This window comes from Gigantopelta aegis, chromosome 4 (assembly GCF_016097555.1).
Source record: "Gigantopelta aegis isolate Gae_Host chromosome 4, Gae_host_genome, whole genome shotgun sequence".
In the NCBI taxonomy this organism is placed as follows: domain Eukaryota; kingdom Metazoa; phylum Mollusca; class Gastropoda; order Neomphalida; family Peltospiridae; genus Gigantopelta; species Gigantopelta aegis.
Window position 1 is genome coordinate 118,877,977 of NC_054702.1, and position 17,774 is coordinate 118,895,750.

The 17,774-nt window shown below is 41.8% G+C and overlaps 1 protein-coding gene across 1 annotated transcript in view; it reads left to right on the top strand.

Moving 5' to 3' along the window:
• Positions 1-17,774, top strand: part of LOC121370224 (cGMP-inhibited 3',5'-cyclic phosphodiesterase A-like) — a 218,294-nt gene that overhangs the window by 190,419 nt on the left and 10,101 nt on the right. Inside the window, exons 4-6 of the mRNA XM_041495346.1 lie at positions 981-1,037; positions 8,498-8,659; positions 16,171-16,348. Coding sequence (XP_041351280.1) covers positions 981-1,037; positions 8,498-8,659; positions 16,171-16,348 — 397 coding nt within the window. The remainder of the gene's footprint in view (positions 1-980; positions 1,038-8,497; positions 8,660-16,170; positions 16,349-17,774) is intronic.

A 17,774-nucleotide genomic window follows, 5' to 3' on the forward strand; every position in this document is an offset into this window, starting at 1 on the left:
CAATCACAGAGTGTTACTTCAGAATAGGTAAGTCTGTCACAGACTCTGTCATCAGGTGTGTTCAATCACAGAGTGTTACTTCAGAATAGGTAAGTCACAGACTCTGTCATCAGGTGTGTTCAATCACAGAGTGTTACTTCAGAATAGGTAAGTCACAGACTCTGTCATCAGGTGTGTTCAATCACAGAGTGTTACTTCAGAATAGGTAAGTCACATCTGTCATCAATCACAGAGTGTTACTTCAGAATAGGTAAGTCACAGACTCTGTCATCAGGTGTGTTCAATCACAGAGTGTTACTTCAGAATAGGTAAGTCACAGACTCTGTCATCAGGTGTGTTCAATCACAGAGTGTTACTTCAGAATAGGTAAGTCACAGACTCTGTCATCATCGGTGTGTTCAATCACAGAGTGTTACTTCAGAATAGGTAAGTCACAGACTCTGTCATCAGGTGTGTTCAATCACAGAGTGTTACTTCAGAATAGGTAAGTCACAGACTCTGTCATCAGGTGTGTTCAATCACAGAGTGTTACTTCAGAATAGGTAAGTCACAGACTCTGTCATCAGGTGTGTTCAATCACAGAGTGTTACTTCAGAATAGGTAAGTCACAGACTCTGTCATCAGGTGTGTTCAATCACAGAGTGTTACTTCAGAATAGGTAAGCCACAGACTCTGTCATCAGGTCATCAGGTGTGTTCAATCACAGAGTGTTACTTCAGAATAGGTAAGTCACAGACTCTGTCATCAGGTGTGTTCAATCACAGAGTGTTACTTCAGAATAGGTAAGCCACAGACTGTGTCATCAGGTGTGTTCAATCACAGAGTGTTACTTCAGAATAGGTAAGTCACAGACTCTGTCATCAGGTGTGTTCAATCACAGAGTGTTACTTCAGAATAGGTAAGTCACAGACTCTGTCATCAGGTGTGTTCAATCACAGAGTGTTACTTCAGAATAGGTAAGTCACAGACTCTGTCATCAGGTGTGTTCAATCACCCTCAAACGCCATTTTGAGATTCTCGCAGAGTTCAATGCAAAGGTACGTTGTAATCTTAGCAGAGCTCTGTTTTCAAAATGGATGTTCTCAACGTTGTTTTGTACAGTCTTCACTGAAAGCTGCTTTATTTATGTGATCTATAATACACACATCCAATTTAACAGTGTCCAATCATTCTGACCGATTCTCCTCTTTTAATATTTACTGCCAACCGCCTTTATTGTACTTACCCTATAATGATTTCCCTAGAAATTAGGCAAGGCATGGTAGACCAAAGACTTTTGGGGCATTTTCACCATTTTCGGAGCACTTGTTTTTCATTTAAAATACACAAAAATTAATTAAAGTAAACATTAATGTAATTTATGTGTTTGCTGTAATAAATGAATGGCAAAAGATATAAAAGGTATATTTTATTAATTAATAATACCTTTTTGGGCGTTTTATAAAGGTAATTTTAGAATTAATTACTGAAAAAGTCTTGATTAATCTCAGGGCAGCATGGTGCTGATTACGGCAAGATGGTGCTAGACTATTGAGGCATGGTGCCGCACCATGCTAAAACAAGCTGGGGGAAACACTATACCCTATATCGCACTTTGCAAGTATCTTTTTGTGCTAAGGTCCAGTTGACTGTCTTGTGCTAAATATTGCAAACAAAGCTGAATTCCATAAATACAATGGTAATGGAAGCTGCCATCTAACTCGGCTAATGAGGGCTGGCTATCCATGGGCATATTTCAAAAGTGGTCAACACCAGACCCAAACATTCAAATTAGCAGCTCAAACTGGATTTTTCCTTCGATAATTTCATACCTGTTTTAAAAAATTCTGTTTAAGCTACTATAAACATTAGGAATACCAGAAACATTTGGTGTACCCACGGTAATATTCTAAGGAAGGGGCATGTTTAAATGTCTGTAAAGTCAGGAATAGTCCCCTAGAGTCATGACTGTCATTTCTTAAAGTATAATGATGAAGAAAGCACTTTAAAATATATATCTAGGTGTGGTACTCATTAAAATATATATCTTGGTGTGGTACTCATTAAAATATATATCTAGGTGTGGTACTCATTAAAATATATATCTTGGTGTGGTACTCATTAAAATATATATCTAGGTGTGGTACTCATTAAAATATATATCTAGGTGTGGTACTCATTAAAATATATATCTAGGTGTGGTACTCATTAAAATATATATCTAGGTGTGGTACTCATTAAAATATATATCTAGGTGTGGTACTCATTAAAATATATATCTTGGTGTGGTACTCATTAAAATATATATCTAGGTGTGGTACTCATTAAAATATATATCTAGGTGTGGTACTCATTAAAATATATATCTTGGTGTGGTACTCATTAAAATATATATCTTGGTGTGGTACTCATTAAAATATATATCTTGGTGTGGTACTCATTAAAATATATATCTAGGTGTGGTACTCATTAAAATATATCTCTAGGTGTGGTACTCATTAAAATATATATCTAGGTGTGGTACTCATTAAAATATATATCTAGGTGTGGTACTCATTAAAATATATATCTTGGTGTGGTACTCATTAAAATATATATCTAGGTGTGGTACTCATTAAAATATATATCTAGGTGTGGTATAACGTACTCATTAAAATATATATCTAGGTGTGGTATAACGTACTCATTAAAATATATATCTTGGTGTGGTACTCATTAAAATATATATCTAGGTGTGGTATAACGTACTCATTAAAATATATATCTAGGTGTGGTATAACGTACTCATTAAAATATATATCTAGGTGTGGTATAACGTACTCATTAAAATATATATCTTGGTGTGGTATAACATACTCATTAAAATATATATCTAGGTGTGGTACTCATTAAAATATATATCTTGGTGTGGTACTCATTAAAATATATATCTAGGTGTGGTATAACATACTCATTAAAATATATATCTTGGTGTGGTACTCATTAAAATATATATCTTGGTGTGGTACTCATTAAAATATATATCTAGGTGTGGTATAACGTACTCATTAAAATATATATCTAGGTGTGGTATAACATACTCATTAAAATATATATCTAGGTGTGGTATAACGTACTCATTAAAATATATATCTTGGTGTGGTATAACATACTCATTAAAATATATATCTAGGTGTGGTATAACATACTCATTAAAATATATATCTAGGTGTGGTACTCATTAAAATATATATCTAGGTGTGGTATAACGTACTCATTAAAATATATATCTTGGTGTGGTATAACATACTCATTAAAATATATATCTAGGTGTGGTATAACGTACTCATTAAAATATATATCTTGGTGTGGTATAACATACTCATTAAAATATATATCTTGGTGTGGTATAACGTAGTCATTAAAATATATATCTTGGTGTGGTATAACATACTCATTAAAATATATATCTTGGTGTGGTATAACGTAGTCATTAAAATATATATCTTGGTGTGGTATAACGTAGTCATTAAAATATATATCTTGGTGTGGTATAACGTACTCATTAAAATATATATCTTGGTGTGGTATAACGTAGTCATTAAAATATATATCTTGGTGTGGTATAACGTAGTCATTAAAATATATATCTTGGTGTGGTATAACCTAGTCATTAAAATTTTACTGATCAGATGTATGACATTTTTTTCCAACTGACACCAAAATATAATTTTCATCCGTCACCAAACTAAAGTGCCTATAGAAGACAAAGGGTTAATCAGAGAAGTAAGTTAGTTAATCTAGATTTTAAACATATTTTTTTTTTTTGTGTATGTATATATATATATATATATATATATACTCTTCAAAAAAAGAAACGCAAAAGGGTACAAATGGGTTATAACTCCGATTTTATGTTTCCTACCGGTTCATGCTTTGTGAATATAAGGTCATTGCATGTCCCAAACACATTCCCACGGTTACATTCGATAAAACGCAGCTACTGTACAATAAAGTTCCAAAATGTGAATATTCGCAAAAACGCAGCCACGTGCAAACCATGTCACCACTGCACATGCGTTGTCTGCACGTGCAACATGAACACCGACAGTATAAAAGTGCAGGGTGTTCGCTTGCCTGGCCTCTGTATCTGGCCGACAGTTGACAATCCAGGACATGCCACGTCTCAGTGAACCGCAGAGAAACAATGCCATCGGCCGACTAGACGCAGGCGAATCCAGAACGGCCGTTGCCAGGGCATTCCATGTGTCCCCAAGCACCATCTCCAGACTGTGGGACCGTTACCAGCAACATGGATCAACACGTGACCTCCCTAGATCCGGTCGACCACGGGTCACTACCCCCGGGCAGGACCGCTACATCCGGGTACGCCACCTTCGGGAACGATTGACTACTGCCACCTCCACAGCCGCAGCAATACCAGGTTTGCGCAGGATATCCGACCAGACCGTACGGAACCGCCTACGTGAGGTAGGAATTCGTGCCAGACATCCAGTTCGAGGTGTCATCTTAACACCACAACACCGTCGACTCCGACTGCAGTGGTGCCAGATTCATCGACAATGGCCTCAACTGCGATGGAGACAGGTGTGGTTCAGTGACGAGTCCCGATTTCTGCTCCGACGTCATGATGGAAGATGTCGCGTGTATAGGCGTCGTGGTGAACGTTATGCGGCAAACTGCGTGCAGGAAGTGGACAGATTCGGCGGGGGTAGTGTCATGGTGTGGGCAGCCATCTCACACACTGGCAGAACTGACCTGGTCCACGTGCAGGGCAACCTGAATGCACAGGGCTACATTGACCAGATCCTCCGGCCACACATCGTTCCAGTTATGGCCAACGTCAACGCAGTGTTCCAACATGACAACGCCAGGCCTCACACAGCACGTCTCACAACGGCTTTCCTACAGAACAACAACATTAATGTCCTTCCTTGGCCATCGATATCACTGGATTTGAACCCAATTGAGCATCTATGGGACGAGTTGGACCGACGCCTCCGACAGCGACAACCACAGCCCCAGACCCTGCCCGAGCTGGCAGCAGCCTTGCAGGCCGAGTGGGCCACCATCCCCCGGGACGTCATCCGTACTCTGGTTGCTTCAATGGGCAGGCGGTGCCAGGCAGTTGTCAACACACGCGGAGGCCACACCCGGTATTGACTCCAGATGACCTTGACCTTGGTGGTGTGTCTTATCACTTACTCACAATGGACTAGAGTGAATTGTGAACAATCCTGCAACATTTGGTAATTATCGGACTCACCATTCAATAATTAAATCAATTCTCCAAATGTTACGACAATGTGGTTTTGCGTTTCTTCTTTTGAAGAGTATATATATATATATATATTTGCATTGATTCTGTTAGGTTGGCATATTTGATTTCTCTCAATGTCCGACACCAAAACTATTTGAATTTCACGAAGTCAAAATGGGATTATTAATGAATTTGTTATGCATGGTATTAATGCCTCATACGAAACGTCATTACTTTACTTCCTAAGGTGAATTACTTAAAAGGAATACAAGGGCAAAGTTTCAAGCCTAGTGTTTTGAAATCTGTCCCCGCATGGCTGTCATATTTTGAGCAGCGGAAAGCCCAGTGTAAGGCCCGACATTCCATATGAAGATCTGTTGATTTTTGTGTGCTTTATTTTCGTATTCACTGTGGAGTATAGAATTTGAACTTCAGATTGTCAAGTACAATGTTTTGAATATAGTGTCAACTTTTGTAATTTTTTCTTTTGAACTTTATGCTTTGTGACAAAAATGTGTTCCAACAATAGAATTGTGTTATTTTTGTATGAGTTGTGATATATATATTGTATAACATTGTGTGATATATATGTTGTATAACAGTATTTGTGTGATGTAATATATATATGTTGTATAACAGTATTTGTGTGATGTAAGATATGTTATTTAAGAATTGAACGTTATATTTTTGATGTTCATGCAATGATAAACACCAAAACTGTTTTACACACTGTATGAATGGCGTAGCCCGTTCATATAATTCCAAATGCATTAATACTGCCATTATACAAAACTATATTAAAAAACCCAATCGAACTCTGTTCTACAATGATTTACAACTGTATCAATACACAAATAAGGGAATTCCCTTAGAAAGTTACATTCATTTTTTTCCGTCAAATCTCCAATTCATTATGATTTAGGTTTTATAAATTTTAATTAAAGTTTAATTAGTAAAAAGTGAATGTGAACACAGACTTGAAAGGGATAAAGTTTGTGATTGTGTGATGTTATTCTCGGAAAGGACAGGTCACGATATTGTGCATGAAGGAGTATGTGTTTTCGCGCATGTAAGTTGTCGATTTGGTGTTTTTGTCAAATGTGACAGAGCTGCGCTCATGTCTCTCTTTTGATTTGTTGAGCATTCTCTGCTATAACTTCTAATAGAAGTTTCATTTTTGTGGCCTGTGACTGTCATATACATTATGTGTCTCAGTTCAAAACAGGAGTCGTTTAAAGCCTGAATTTTCACCTTCACTCACAGTGCAGACAAAATTGGGATAAAAATAGAAACTATGGAATCCTCAGGGATTCCCTTGTTTACAGAAAAAGTTTTTTAGATCACATGTAGCATTTTAACCAATCAAGACGCCTAATACAAAACAGTAATTATAAAATGGAATTATAGAACAGTATTTGTGTGATGCGATATATTATGTTATATAACAGTATTTGTGTGATGTAATATATGTTATATAACAGTATTTGTGTGATGTGATCTATATGTTATCTAACAGTATTTGCATGATGTGATATATATGTTGTATAACAGTATTTGTGTGATGTGATATATATTTTATATAACAGTATTTGTGTGATATATATGTTATATACCAGTATTTGTTTGATATATATATGTTATATACAGGTATTTGTGTGATATATATATGTTATATACCAGTATTTGTGTGATATATAAATGTATATGTTATATACCAGTATTTGTGTGATATATACTGAACAAAAAAAGAAACTTCCGATTTGTACATATAGTATTTGTTGTGTTAAAGAATTCATTGTGTAATGAAATTATATAGGTAGTATTAGCCTTGAGCTGTATTATCAGGATTCATGAATTTTATCGATTATTTTTGCACTGTTAATTCAGTTTGCACGTGCATGCATGGTTCGACATGTCCCGTATAGTATTCGGTCAATTTGTTTTACTGACATTGTTGTCAAATGAACGAAAACGCTTCAAAATTTGTAAAAAAAATAAAGTTTTTTACATTGTAGCATTTTTAGTATGCCAAGAATACCCAATAATTTACGCGAACGGGCGATTGGTATGCTTGATGCTGGCATGTCGACAGAAGACGTTGCAAGGCATGTTGGGAGTTCTAGTCGAGCGATACAAAATCTTCGCGTAAGATGTCGAACGACAGGAAGCACCAATGACTTGCCACATCGTGGACGTCCGCGTGTTACAATGCGTGGTCAAGACCGCTATATGATGAACACGCATTTGCACAATCGATTCCAAACTGCCACTGCTACTGCTGATAACACACCTGGGCTTCATAATAACTGAATCAGTGGGCAAACTGTTCGTAATCATCTGTGGGAGAACGATTTACATGCACGACGTCCTTAGGTCGGATGCGTTTTAACGCAACGTCATCGTCTAAATCGTCTTAATTGGGCACGTGTACACACTCGTTGGATACGGCGACGCTGGAATACTGTTCTTTTTTCGGATGAATCCAGATTTTCTTTACAACATGGTGATGGCAGGGTGCGCATCTACCGTTGTGTTCTTGAACGAGATCGTTTCGGGGGTGGGGGTTGTGTCATGGTCTGGCCAGCCATTGCCCATGGTTATCGTTCACCACTAGTCGTCATTGATGGCAATTTAAATGCTCAACGTTACCACGATGACATTCTCGCTCATCATGTCATTCCTCTGTTCCATAACAACACCAACATCTCGATTTTTCAGCATGATAATGCCACCTCTCATACAGCTAGAGGCACTGTAAATTTTCTTAGGACAAATAACATTGATTTCATTGATGACTGGCCCACTAAAAGTCCTGATCTCAACCCCATCGAGCATGTCTGGGATAGTCTGAACAGATGATTGAGGCGTCGTCCCAACCCACCCGCTATCATCAACGAACTTCGTCAAGCGCTCATTCAGGAATGGTACAATATTCCACAGGCAGAAATCAACACTTTAGTCAATTCTATGCACCTGCGATGCACTGCAGTGGTCAATTCAAGAGGTGGTCATACCTGTTATTAAGTGGGTGTTTTTTGTTTTAACCCCTACCACACTTGGTCAAAAAGTCTCCCAGTTTTTGTTAACCTATGACCATGATTTTTGCACCAAACGATGCATCATGGAACACTCTTTAAACACATATATAATAATTATTCCCCCAGTTTGTTTTCATCAAGTTATGTTCAAGCAAAGTTAGCGGAAGTGTCTTATTTTGTTCAGTATATATGTTATATACCAGTATTTGTGTGATGTCAGGTGAATGACGATGACGCGGTGGGTATCGACTGGACGCAGGAGTCTGACCGGGTGCTTGTCATGGAGATGGTCATCAAGCTGGCAGACATCAACGGACCGGCAAAGAGTAAAGACTTACATCTACAGTGGACTCGGAGAATTGCGGAGGAGTTCTATGAACAGGCGAGTAGTACCAAAGTAACCACATGTAACCATAGTAACCTCAGACTTACATCTACAGTGGACACTGAGAAATGCAGATGAGTTCGCAAGTGAAAAAAGTTTGATATAAACATTTTAAACATTGAGTTGTAAGATAAATGGAATCTACTAGATACAGGTGTAGTATTCTTGTTCCTACTCATCCTGAAAAACCAAGTTTTAACAGAACTTTAAAACTCTTAGTCTTATTCAACTTACTGTGCTAGCACAACAAATATCCTATTCAACCTGAGTCATACATACACACTGCAGAATTCTCTCCCTTGCCGGATATGCGCAATGCTATCCTTGCACGGGCTACCTGTAACTTCATTCTCAATTCTGCAGTCCACCTGTCAACACCTGTTTAAGCTTTGGCAAAAAGTTTTCTTTACATTGTAACTTTGTGTTTGTTTTTTGTTTTGTTTTTCGGTTGAACTTGACCGTAGTTGGGAATTCTGTGTTGAATTTACCATGTCCGATGCGAGTTCGTTGACAGCTAGCACACGGAAAGTTTGTGCGTGAGATGGTTGTCTATTTCCTTTACAACGTAAAGACACACATGTGTTGTGTCCGGACTGTCGGTCTTGTTCTCAAGACCGTCAGTGTGAGATCTGCACCACGTGGTCTCCTGACCAGTGTGTTCGGTTCGGTTCGGTTCGGTTCACAGACTCAGGGTTCGGGTACCAGCAAAATCTTGTCGGCTGCTTCGGCTGTAGACGGCAAGTCGGACTTAGTGGGTAGGTCCCATAAGTCTGTGGACACTTCGAAAAGCGTCCGGAAAGGGGGGAAACACAAGTGTGTTTCTTCGTCGGTCCGTGTTATGAGTACAGATACCGATACTTCAGGAGCGCACCCCCCCGGACTCCTAATGTGACCGTGGTACGTGAGCCATCTTCGTTAGTGACAGCGCCTTCTTCTGTTTGTGTGGCTTCGTCTTTGACTCGGGCATCACCATCGTCTTTACGGTTACCTTTACAAACAGAAGGGGTGCAGGGTGAAGTCGTCACGGCACCAGTTTTGACGACTTCATCGGTTACCGAGCACATGCCCTCCATTGTGCATATGTCCACTGCTTCGTCCGCAGAGCAGATGGCCCCGACTTTGCCTTCGATTGCTGACAGTCACTTCGGCACCTCAGCATTCTGAAGGCCTGAGGAGAGTTCTGCCATTGGGTGGAGGACTCATCCTGTTTGGGTCCTCCGTTTGCATATGTTTACCCCAAGGGTCTGTTGACTTCGGTAGCAACGGACATTTCCTCACAGTTTGCACCGTCTTTGGTTTTTATCTCTTTGACTTTACTCGATAGAGGACAAGGTTCGCGCAGATACCCCTTGGCTGGGGGTACTCTGTGGCCACAAACTCCAACCGTTCCGCACTTGGCGCAGGAATGACTGTTAGGCTTTCAGGAAACGTTGTTTCGGAGTTTTGTGTTATTTTGAACACTTCGCCTCAGTTGGGATCATTGCTTTCACAGACGGGACCGTCGGTTGCGGCTCCCATTCCTCCTCTCTCCCCCCCCCCCCCCCTGGTTTTCCACCAAAACCAGCAGAAACTGCATCTCGACAGCAGTTTGACGATGCAGTTAGGGATTGTCGTTCGGTTCCTATTGTTTCCGTCTTGGGAGACACTGCCCCAGGGGCGTCTCGATTAAGGGGAGGAGTCCATGTAGATCTTCGGGATCCAGTGGACAGTGACCTGGCTTCAGAGGAAGCGTCGGTTGGACTGGATTCTGTCGCTGACCCAGCTTTCTCTCACTCCAGTTTGGAGGTAGAGGAGGAGTGCGATTATCCGGCGGTTCTGGCTTTTGTCGGGGACCAGGTCTGACAGGTATGCGGGGACACTATACCTCAGGTTGAGGCCCAGCCTACATTCAAGGGTGTCTCCTTCGGGAACCGTTCCTTGAATTTGGTCACTCCTAATGAGGAGTCGGGTTTACCACTTGCTCAGGAGGTGCACAGTTCACTTTGTGACATTGATGCGTTGATCACTGGCAGTGATCGTATCCTGGGAGTGGGTGTTGATGAGTACCCAACGGCACTGCCTATGGGGAAAATCTTAACAGGAGCTCCTATGAGATGTTGGGGGCAGATTTTCTCGAACATCCGGTGGTCGTTCCCGCTAGTGTGCAAGCCGCTTTTTCCCATCACCGCATGAGTCCTTGCCAATCGTGGATCTGGAATCGTTCGAACGGCTGGCTAAGTCGAGGTTCCAGGTTATTTAGGTACGTTCCTATTTGGCTTGGATAAGGCTGTCAAGAGCCTTCCCGCGATGGCGAAAGGCTGTTTGGAGGCTGCGTCAAAAGCCTCTAAGCATATCGCTCAGTTTTCTGGCCGATTGTTTGCTAACAGTCTTTTGTTACAGCGTGACCATTACCTGGCGGGTTTGAGTGCGTCAAACGTTGCGAAGACGTTTTTAGTACATGTTCGGTCGGGAAAACTTACTTTTCAGTCCCGATTTTAATATTGTCCTAGACAAGGATTTGTCACGACCAGTCCCGAACACTCAACCCTCAACCTCTGGTAAATGTCGGTCCACGTTTTCGGGGTTCAAGCTGCCTCCTGTGAAAAAGGCTGCTTTTTTACAGTCTGCTCAGATCCCTAGGGTTCCTGACACTAGGAGGCAACCAGGTAACAACCCGTCTTCCGCTAAGCGAGGACGCAAACGTCGTACTGCATTCCGTTCTCAGTCCACCAAAGGCGTTGCGCCTACAGGTGGTAAGCAGTTGGGGTGAGGGTACGTGAACGATCGGCAGTTGCTTTTGGAGGTACCATTAGCAACCATACCCGTGGGAGGCAGGCTCCGCCATTTCCTTCAAAATTGGTACAAGCTGCCGGGTCTCAACCCCTGGGTTCTGTCGGTCGTTCGACACAGTTACATAATACCCTTTTCTTCTAGCCCCCCTCTTACTTCCACTCCAAGAATGCAGCTGTTACCGTCCGCCGATCGGCGCGTTTTAGTGGAGAGTATGGTTGCCGAGTTTCTCGACAAAGGGCTATCCAGAGAGTCAGTCTGGACACTCCGGGATTTTATTCTCATCTTTTCTTCGCCCAGAAGAAAAATGAGGAATGGAGACCAATCCTAAATTTGAAGCCACTGAACGTCTACGTCGACGTTGCTTCCATGAAAATGGAAACGGTTCATTCGGTACGGAACCTGCTTCAAATTGGGGAGTGGGCTGTGTCTATCGATCTGAAAGACGCATACCTCCATGTCCTGGTGCACAAGGCGTTTTGGAAGTTTCTGCGCTTCCTTTTCGACAGGAAAGCGTACGAGTTTTGTGTGCTCCTGTTCGGGTTGGCGACGAGTCCCCATGCTTTTACACATGTGGTAAAAGCGGTAGTAGGTCATGTTCATTCGTTATGGGTTCGAATGCATACCTATCTGGACGATTGGTTGATCCCAGCTTCGTCACAACAGGAGTGTCAGACCAATGTCGGGTTGGTTTTGGACACGATCCTCCAATAGGGTTTTATTCCCAATTGGGTGAAATCAGAGTTAACGCCGGCTCAGATTTTCACATATCTCGGAGTGGTCTTCGATCTTGTGGTAGCGTCGGTTCGTCCCACCGATGCGCGTATCCACAATTTTCAAACGTCGGCGCAACGTTTGATGGGGGAGCAAAGTACTACGGTACGATCTCTCCACGTGGTGTTGGGCCACCTCGAATCTCTGGCCTCATTGATCATTCAGACGATTCAAACGACCACTCCAATGGCATTTGTCCCCATGGTGGGACGGTCACAATTGGGACACGATAGTGCCTCTGGGCCCATGGTTCACTCATCCGATACAGGAGTGCCTGTCGGACAAGTGCATGTCCCTATCGGTTCCGTTGCACCCCCCTGCTCCGGATCTGCTCCTTTTCACAGATGCATCGCTGCACGGGTACGGGGCGCATCTGTTGGATCAACACATTTCAGGGGTATGGAATCTCTCCAAGAGGAAGCTTCATATCAACTGTTTGGAGATGGAGGCAGTGCATCGTGCCTGTCTTCATTTCCAATGTGTTCTTCGACACCGTCGAATTCTGTTGAGATGCGACAATACGTCGGTAGTGGCATATCTCAATCATTGGGGTGGAACCAAATCGGAGACTTTGGGTCGCAAAGCTCTTGCGATTTTGGAATTCTGCGACCAACTAGGGACGACTCTGTGGGCGAAACACATTCCTTCTTCGGTGAATGTGTTAGCCGATGCCCTCAGTCGACACACCCCTGTTCAGACGGAGTGGATGTTGAACAAAGGGGTGGTTGCAGCGGTTCTCCATGTTTGGGGCAGTCCACAGGTGGACATGTTTGCCAACCAATTGCTGGTTTTCATGTCCCCGGTACCAGACACATTGGCGTTGGAGTACGACGCGTTGAGTATGGATTGGACGGGACTGGATTTTTATGCCTTCCCTCCTCCTGTCTTACTTGGCAAGGTGTTGACCAAAGTGGTCAAGGAACCTTGTCACGCGACGTTGATAGCTCCTCTGTGGGAGCCCTGGTTTCCACAGCTCCTGTCACTGTTAGTGGCAGTCCCGTTCCGGTTACTAGTGTTGTCCGATCTACTCAGCCAGCGACTGAATCAGACGATGTGGCATCCGAAGCCGGAGGTCTTCCGGCTTCATGCGTGGAGGTTATCAGGGCTTCCTTGCGACGCAGAGGTTTTTCGACAAGAATTGCGCATCTTGTCTTTTCAGCAAAGCGCAAATCTACCGAGTCAGTTTATCAGTGTCACTGGCGTGTGTGGGTTCATTGGGCGAACGCATGGGATTTCGATCCCTTATTGCCTACTGTCAACGATTTAGCGGAGTACTTTCTGGCGTTGGTCCAAGAAAGGAAACTTACAGTCACGACAGTGAAAAGTCACAGAGCTGCGATTTTCACTACTCTTAAACAGTGTGGATGTCGTGATTTTTCTACGAACTTGGTGTTATATGATTTACTTAAATCATTGCAATCCACGGTTGAACGACCTTCCATTATTCCGAAATGGAATGTCTTTCTTGTGTTACACGCTCTTAAGGGTGCGCCTTATGAGCCGTTGAGGTTTGCTAGTCTTCGTGTCTTGACGTGGAAGACTGTTTCTGGTTTCACTGGTGGCTTGTCATCGGATCAGTGAGATACATGCTTTTTTGCATGACTTGGTTGATTACAATTCGGACGGGTCTGTCACTTTACGTACCGACCCTATCTTTGTTGCTAAAAACCAGTCTCTGGGGGAAGAGTTTCCACCTACTGTCATTCACAGTTTATCTCGTACACTGTCATCTGATAACTCGGATAGACTTCTTTGCCCGGTGAGAGCATTGAAGTATTATTTGGAGCGTACGAAAAACCGGCGGCAGGGTAAAAAGAGATTGTTTATTTCTTATACCATTAGGCTGGGTGATATCACAAAAAATGCTTTGTCTCGATGGATAGCAACTACCATCAAGCTAGCATATGAGATGGCGGGTGATCATGTGTTACGGAATTTCTCTGTTAAACCACATGAAATCCGAGCCATTTCTGCTTCCCTGAATTTTCATGACAATTTAGATATTATAAAGGTCATGAATGCAGGGGTTTGGAAAGGACGGCACACTTTTGGCCGTTTCTATTTCCGGGATAGGCAGGTTGGTCCTGACGGTACGCATAGGATCCAGACAGTCATTGCGGCTCAACATGTCGTGTCTGTGCGCAGGGCAACAGAAAGGGGTCGACCTCTTTTCCGTCCGACTGCCATCGATTCACGCTTCGGACATTTTTAACACTCCACCCTTTTCTGAGGGATGGGGTTTTTGTAGTGTTGTTTGCCATTTCCTCTCCCTGGAGAGATTTTTTCCTCCCTTTCATGTTGATGAATTTTTCTTTTGGGAAGCCCCTTTTTATTCCCAAAAGTTTTTTGACTCCTTGTTACCGTATGTCATGGTTCGTCCCGTCTCCATGTCAAAGGAGCTTTTTGGGTACGGGTAAGTCCTCTATTTTCTTACTTCCTCCCATTAATGTTGAATTCACATGCTCTCTAACAGTGTCATTGCACGTCCGTTATTGCATATTTGTTGTGCTAGCACAGTAAGTTGAATAAGACTATTAGAAAATTTGTTTCTAATTTTCATTATTATTCATACTTACCTAGTGCTAGCACAACAAACTATACCTCCCACCCACCCCTATGAGGCTTTCCCTCGGTGGGTTTGGGTGGACTTTGAACCGAGAATGAAGTTACAGGTACATGTAGCCCGTGCAAGGATAGCATTGCGCATATCCGGCAAGGGAGAGAATTCTGGAGTGTGTAGGTATGACTCGGGTTGAATAGCATATTTGTTGTGCTAGCACTAGGTAAGTATGAATAATAATGAAAATTAGAAACAAATTTTCTAAATTTCAACTAAAACTGATCTATGGTGCTTGACCCCGCAGTTAACCCTGTACATCAGCCAAATTTAGTCGTGTATTTCAGGGGGCGGGATTTAACTCACTTGGTTGAGTGCTCGCTTCAGGTGCTTGTGTCGCAGAATCAAACCACCTTGGTGGATCCATTCAGCTGATTGGGTTTTTTCTCCAGTGCACTACAACTGGACAAAGGCCATGGTATGTGTTTTTCTGTCTCTGGGAAAGTACATATAAAAGATCCCTTGCTGCATTAGAAAACATGTAGCAGGTTTCCTCTGATGATTACGAGTCAGAATTACCAAATGTTTGACATCCAATAGCCGATGTTTAATTAATCAATGTGTTTCAGTGGTGTCGTTAAACAAGACAAACTTTGTTTTGCCTATTTGAGTGGCATCTGGGTGAGCCAATCATATTTCTTTATAATGATCTCCCATTTGTTCAATATCGCTTTGTGATATCAAACATTTCTCTTAGTGTGTTCTACACTGGGTGTGCAGGTACCTTCGTTAATAATTCTAGTTGTGTTTGATGGGGGTGAAGAATGTTGTTAATAATCTTAGTTGTGTTTGACAGGGTGGGGGGTGAAGAATGTTGTTAATAATCCTAATTGTGTTTGACAGGGTGGGGGTGAAGAATGTTGTTAATAATCTTAGTTGTGTTTGACAGGGTGGGGGGTGAAGAATGTTGTTAATAATCTTAGTTGTGTTTGACAGGGTGGGGGGTGAAGAATGTTGTTAATAATCCTAGTTGTGTTTGACAGGGGGTGAAGAATGTTGTTAATAATCCTAGTTGTGTTTGACAGGGGGTGAAGAATGTTGTTAATAATCCTTATGAAGAATATTGTTAATAATCCTAGTTGTGTTTGACAGGGGATGAAGAATGTTGTTAATAATCCTAGCTGTGTTTGATGGGGTGAAGAATGTTGTTAATAGTCCTAGTTGTGTTTGACAGGGGATGAAGAATGTTGTTAATAATCCTATTTGGATTTGACGGGGTGAAGAATGTTGTTAATAATCCTTATGAAGAATATTGTTAATAATCCTAGTTGTGTTTGACAGGGGGTGAAGAATGTTGTTAATAATCCTTATGAAGAATGTTGTTAATAATCCTAGTTGTGTTTGACAGGGCGATGAAGAATCAAACCGTGGGATGCCCATTTCTCCGTATATGAATCGTACTAACCCTCAACTTGCCAAACTGCAAGAAACATTCATCAACCACTTGGTGGCGCCACTGTGTAATGCCATGGTGATGGGCGGCTTGTTGCCGGGGACGTGGGTGGAAGAGGACAGTGATGCTGACAGTGAGTATCAGACTACAACTACTACAACATCTATCTCAAATAATGATCACACTGTCTCTGTTGGTAATATAGCCCAGCAGTCCATTCTAAGCAGTGTTCCCACTGGGTGAAAATTAAAGGAGGGCGGTCACTTGGCACCACACCCTTCAAAAACCCCCACCAATAAACAAAAAGCAAAAAAAAAAAAAAAAAAGGGGGAGGGGGGGGGGTGTAGTTTGGTTACCATATTGTTGTGTGTTGGTAGACTTTTTGAAAAGACATACTCCTTATTTTGCCTATAAAAAAAGAGCAAAAAGGTTTATAAATACGAAATACAAGCAGACTTGAGATGATATCGGTCTGACATTCACGGGCAGGACCGATCAAAGTTTTAATATTATTATTTTTAATAAAGATTTCAAGATATATGAAAAACAATAAAGATGTTTGTAAAGTGATCTCCTAATGTCGGATACATTTTTGTTATTTCCATCTTCATCGAATGAATCGATTGCTGTGCGAGTGCGAATAATTTTTACATGCTCATATACCATTAGAGTTTCGAGCATGTCCGTCCTGGGGCCTGTCTCTGGATAGCCAGTGACTTGCTCCGGGACAGAACAAAATTAAGGGGACAATTTTGAAATTCACATCCAAAAATTAAATAGTGGGCCTTTAAAATTTTGATGCGCATCTCTAATTAATATAATTAATAAAGAAAATTCTACTCATTAAATTTGGTCACGAGATTAGATTGGGCGGTCAAAATGAAATTAGATAGATAACACGCGTGATTTGGGATGGGGGGCGGGGGGTGAAAATGGACAGAATTTTGAAAATAGCAATTAGTAAAAGAAATTAGGAGGATTAAAATTAGAAAGAAAAAAGTTACAAGCCAAAAATAAAAAGAATTGACTGCTCTGTTGAATATTTATATAATTTGGAGAATTTTGGAAGGACAGTCCAAAATAAATAAGAGAAAGAAGAGAGGATCGGACTATTAATAATATTTTTTTTAAAAAGAAGTACTTTCGACATGAACTTTTGAATGAAGGTCTAAAAGTTTTTAAAGTCCGATCTATACATCCATGTGAGTGGCCTCGTTAAGGCCGTTAGGTTGTTACATCGGCGAGGCTGGAGTGTCCCGGAGGTTTGGCTGCAGATGTTGGCGGCGTAACAGGGTACTGACTACCGTACCGTAGTCGGGGCCGCAGACCGCTCGGATCATCTTATGTAGATTCCGGTTGTCCAACTTGTTCGAAAGTATGGCCTGTCTATAGGTCTGCTCCCTCTGGTGCATCCACGACTACGGTGTGGTGAGTACCGAACATCTTGCTGTGAAGTTCGTACTCGCTGCCGTCCTCCAGGGGTCTCCAGTCCACGTTGAGGTAACTGCCACGGAGCTTGGTCGGGTCTGTCGTGTCCCCCTGCATGTACTGATGAAGGT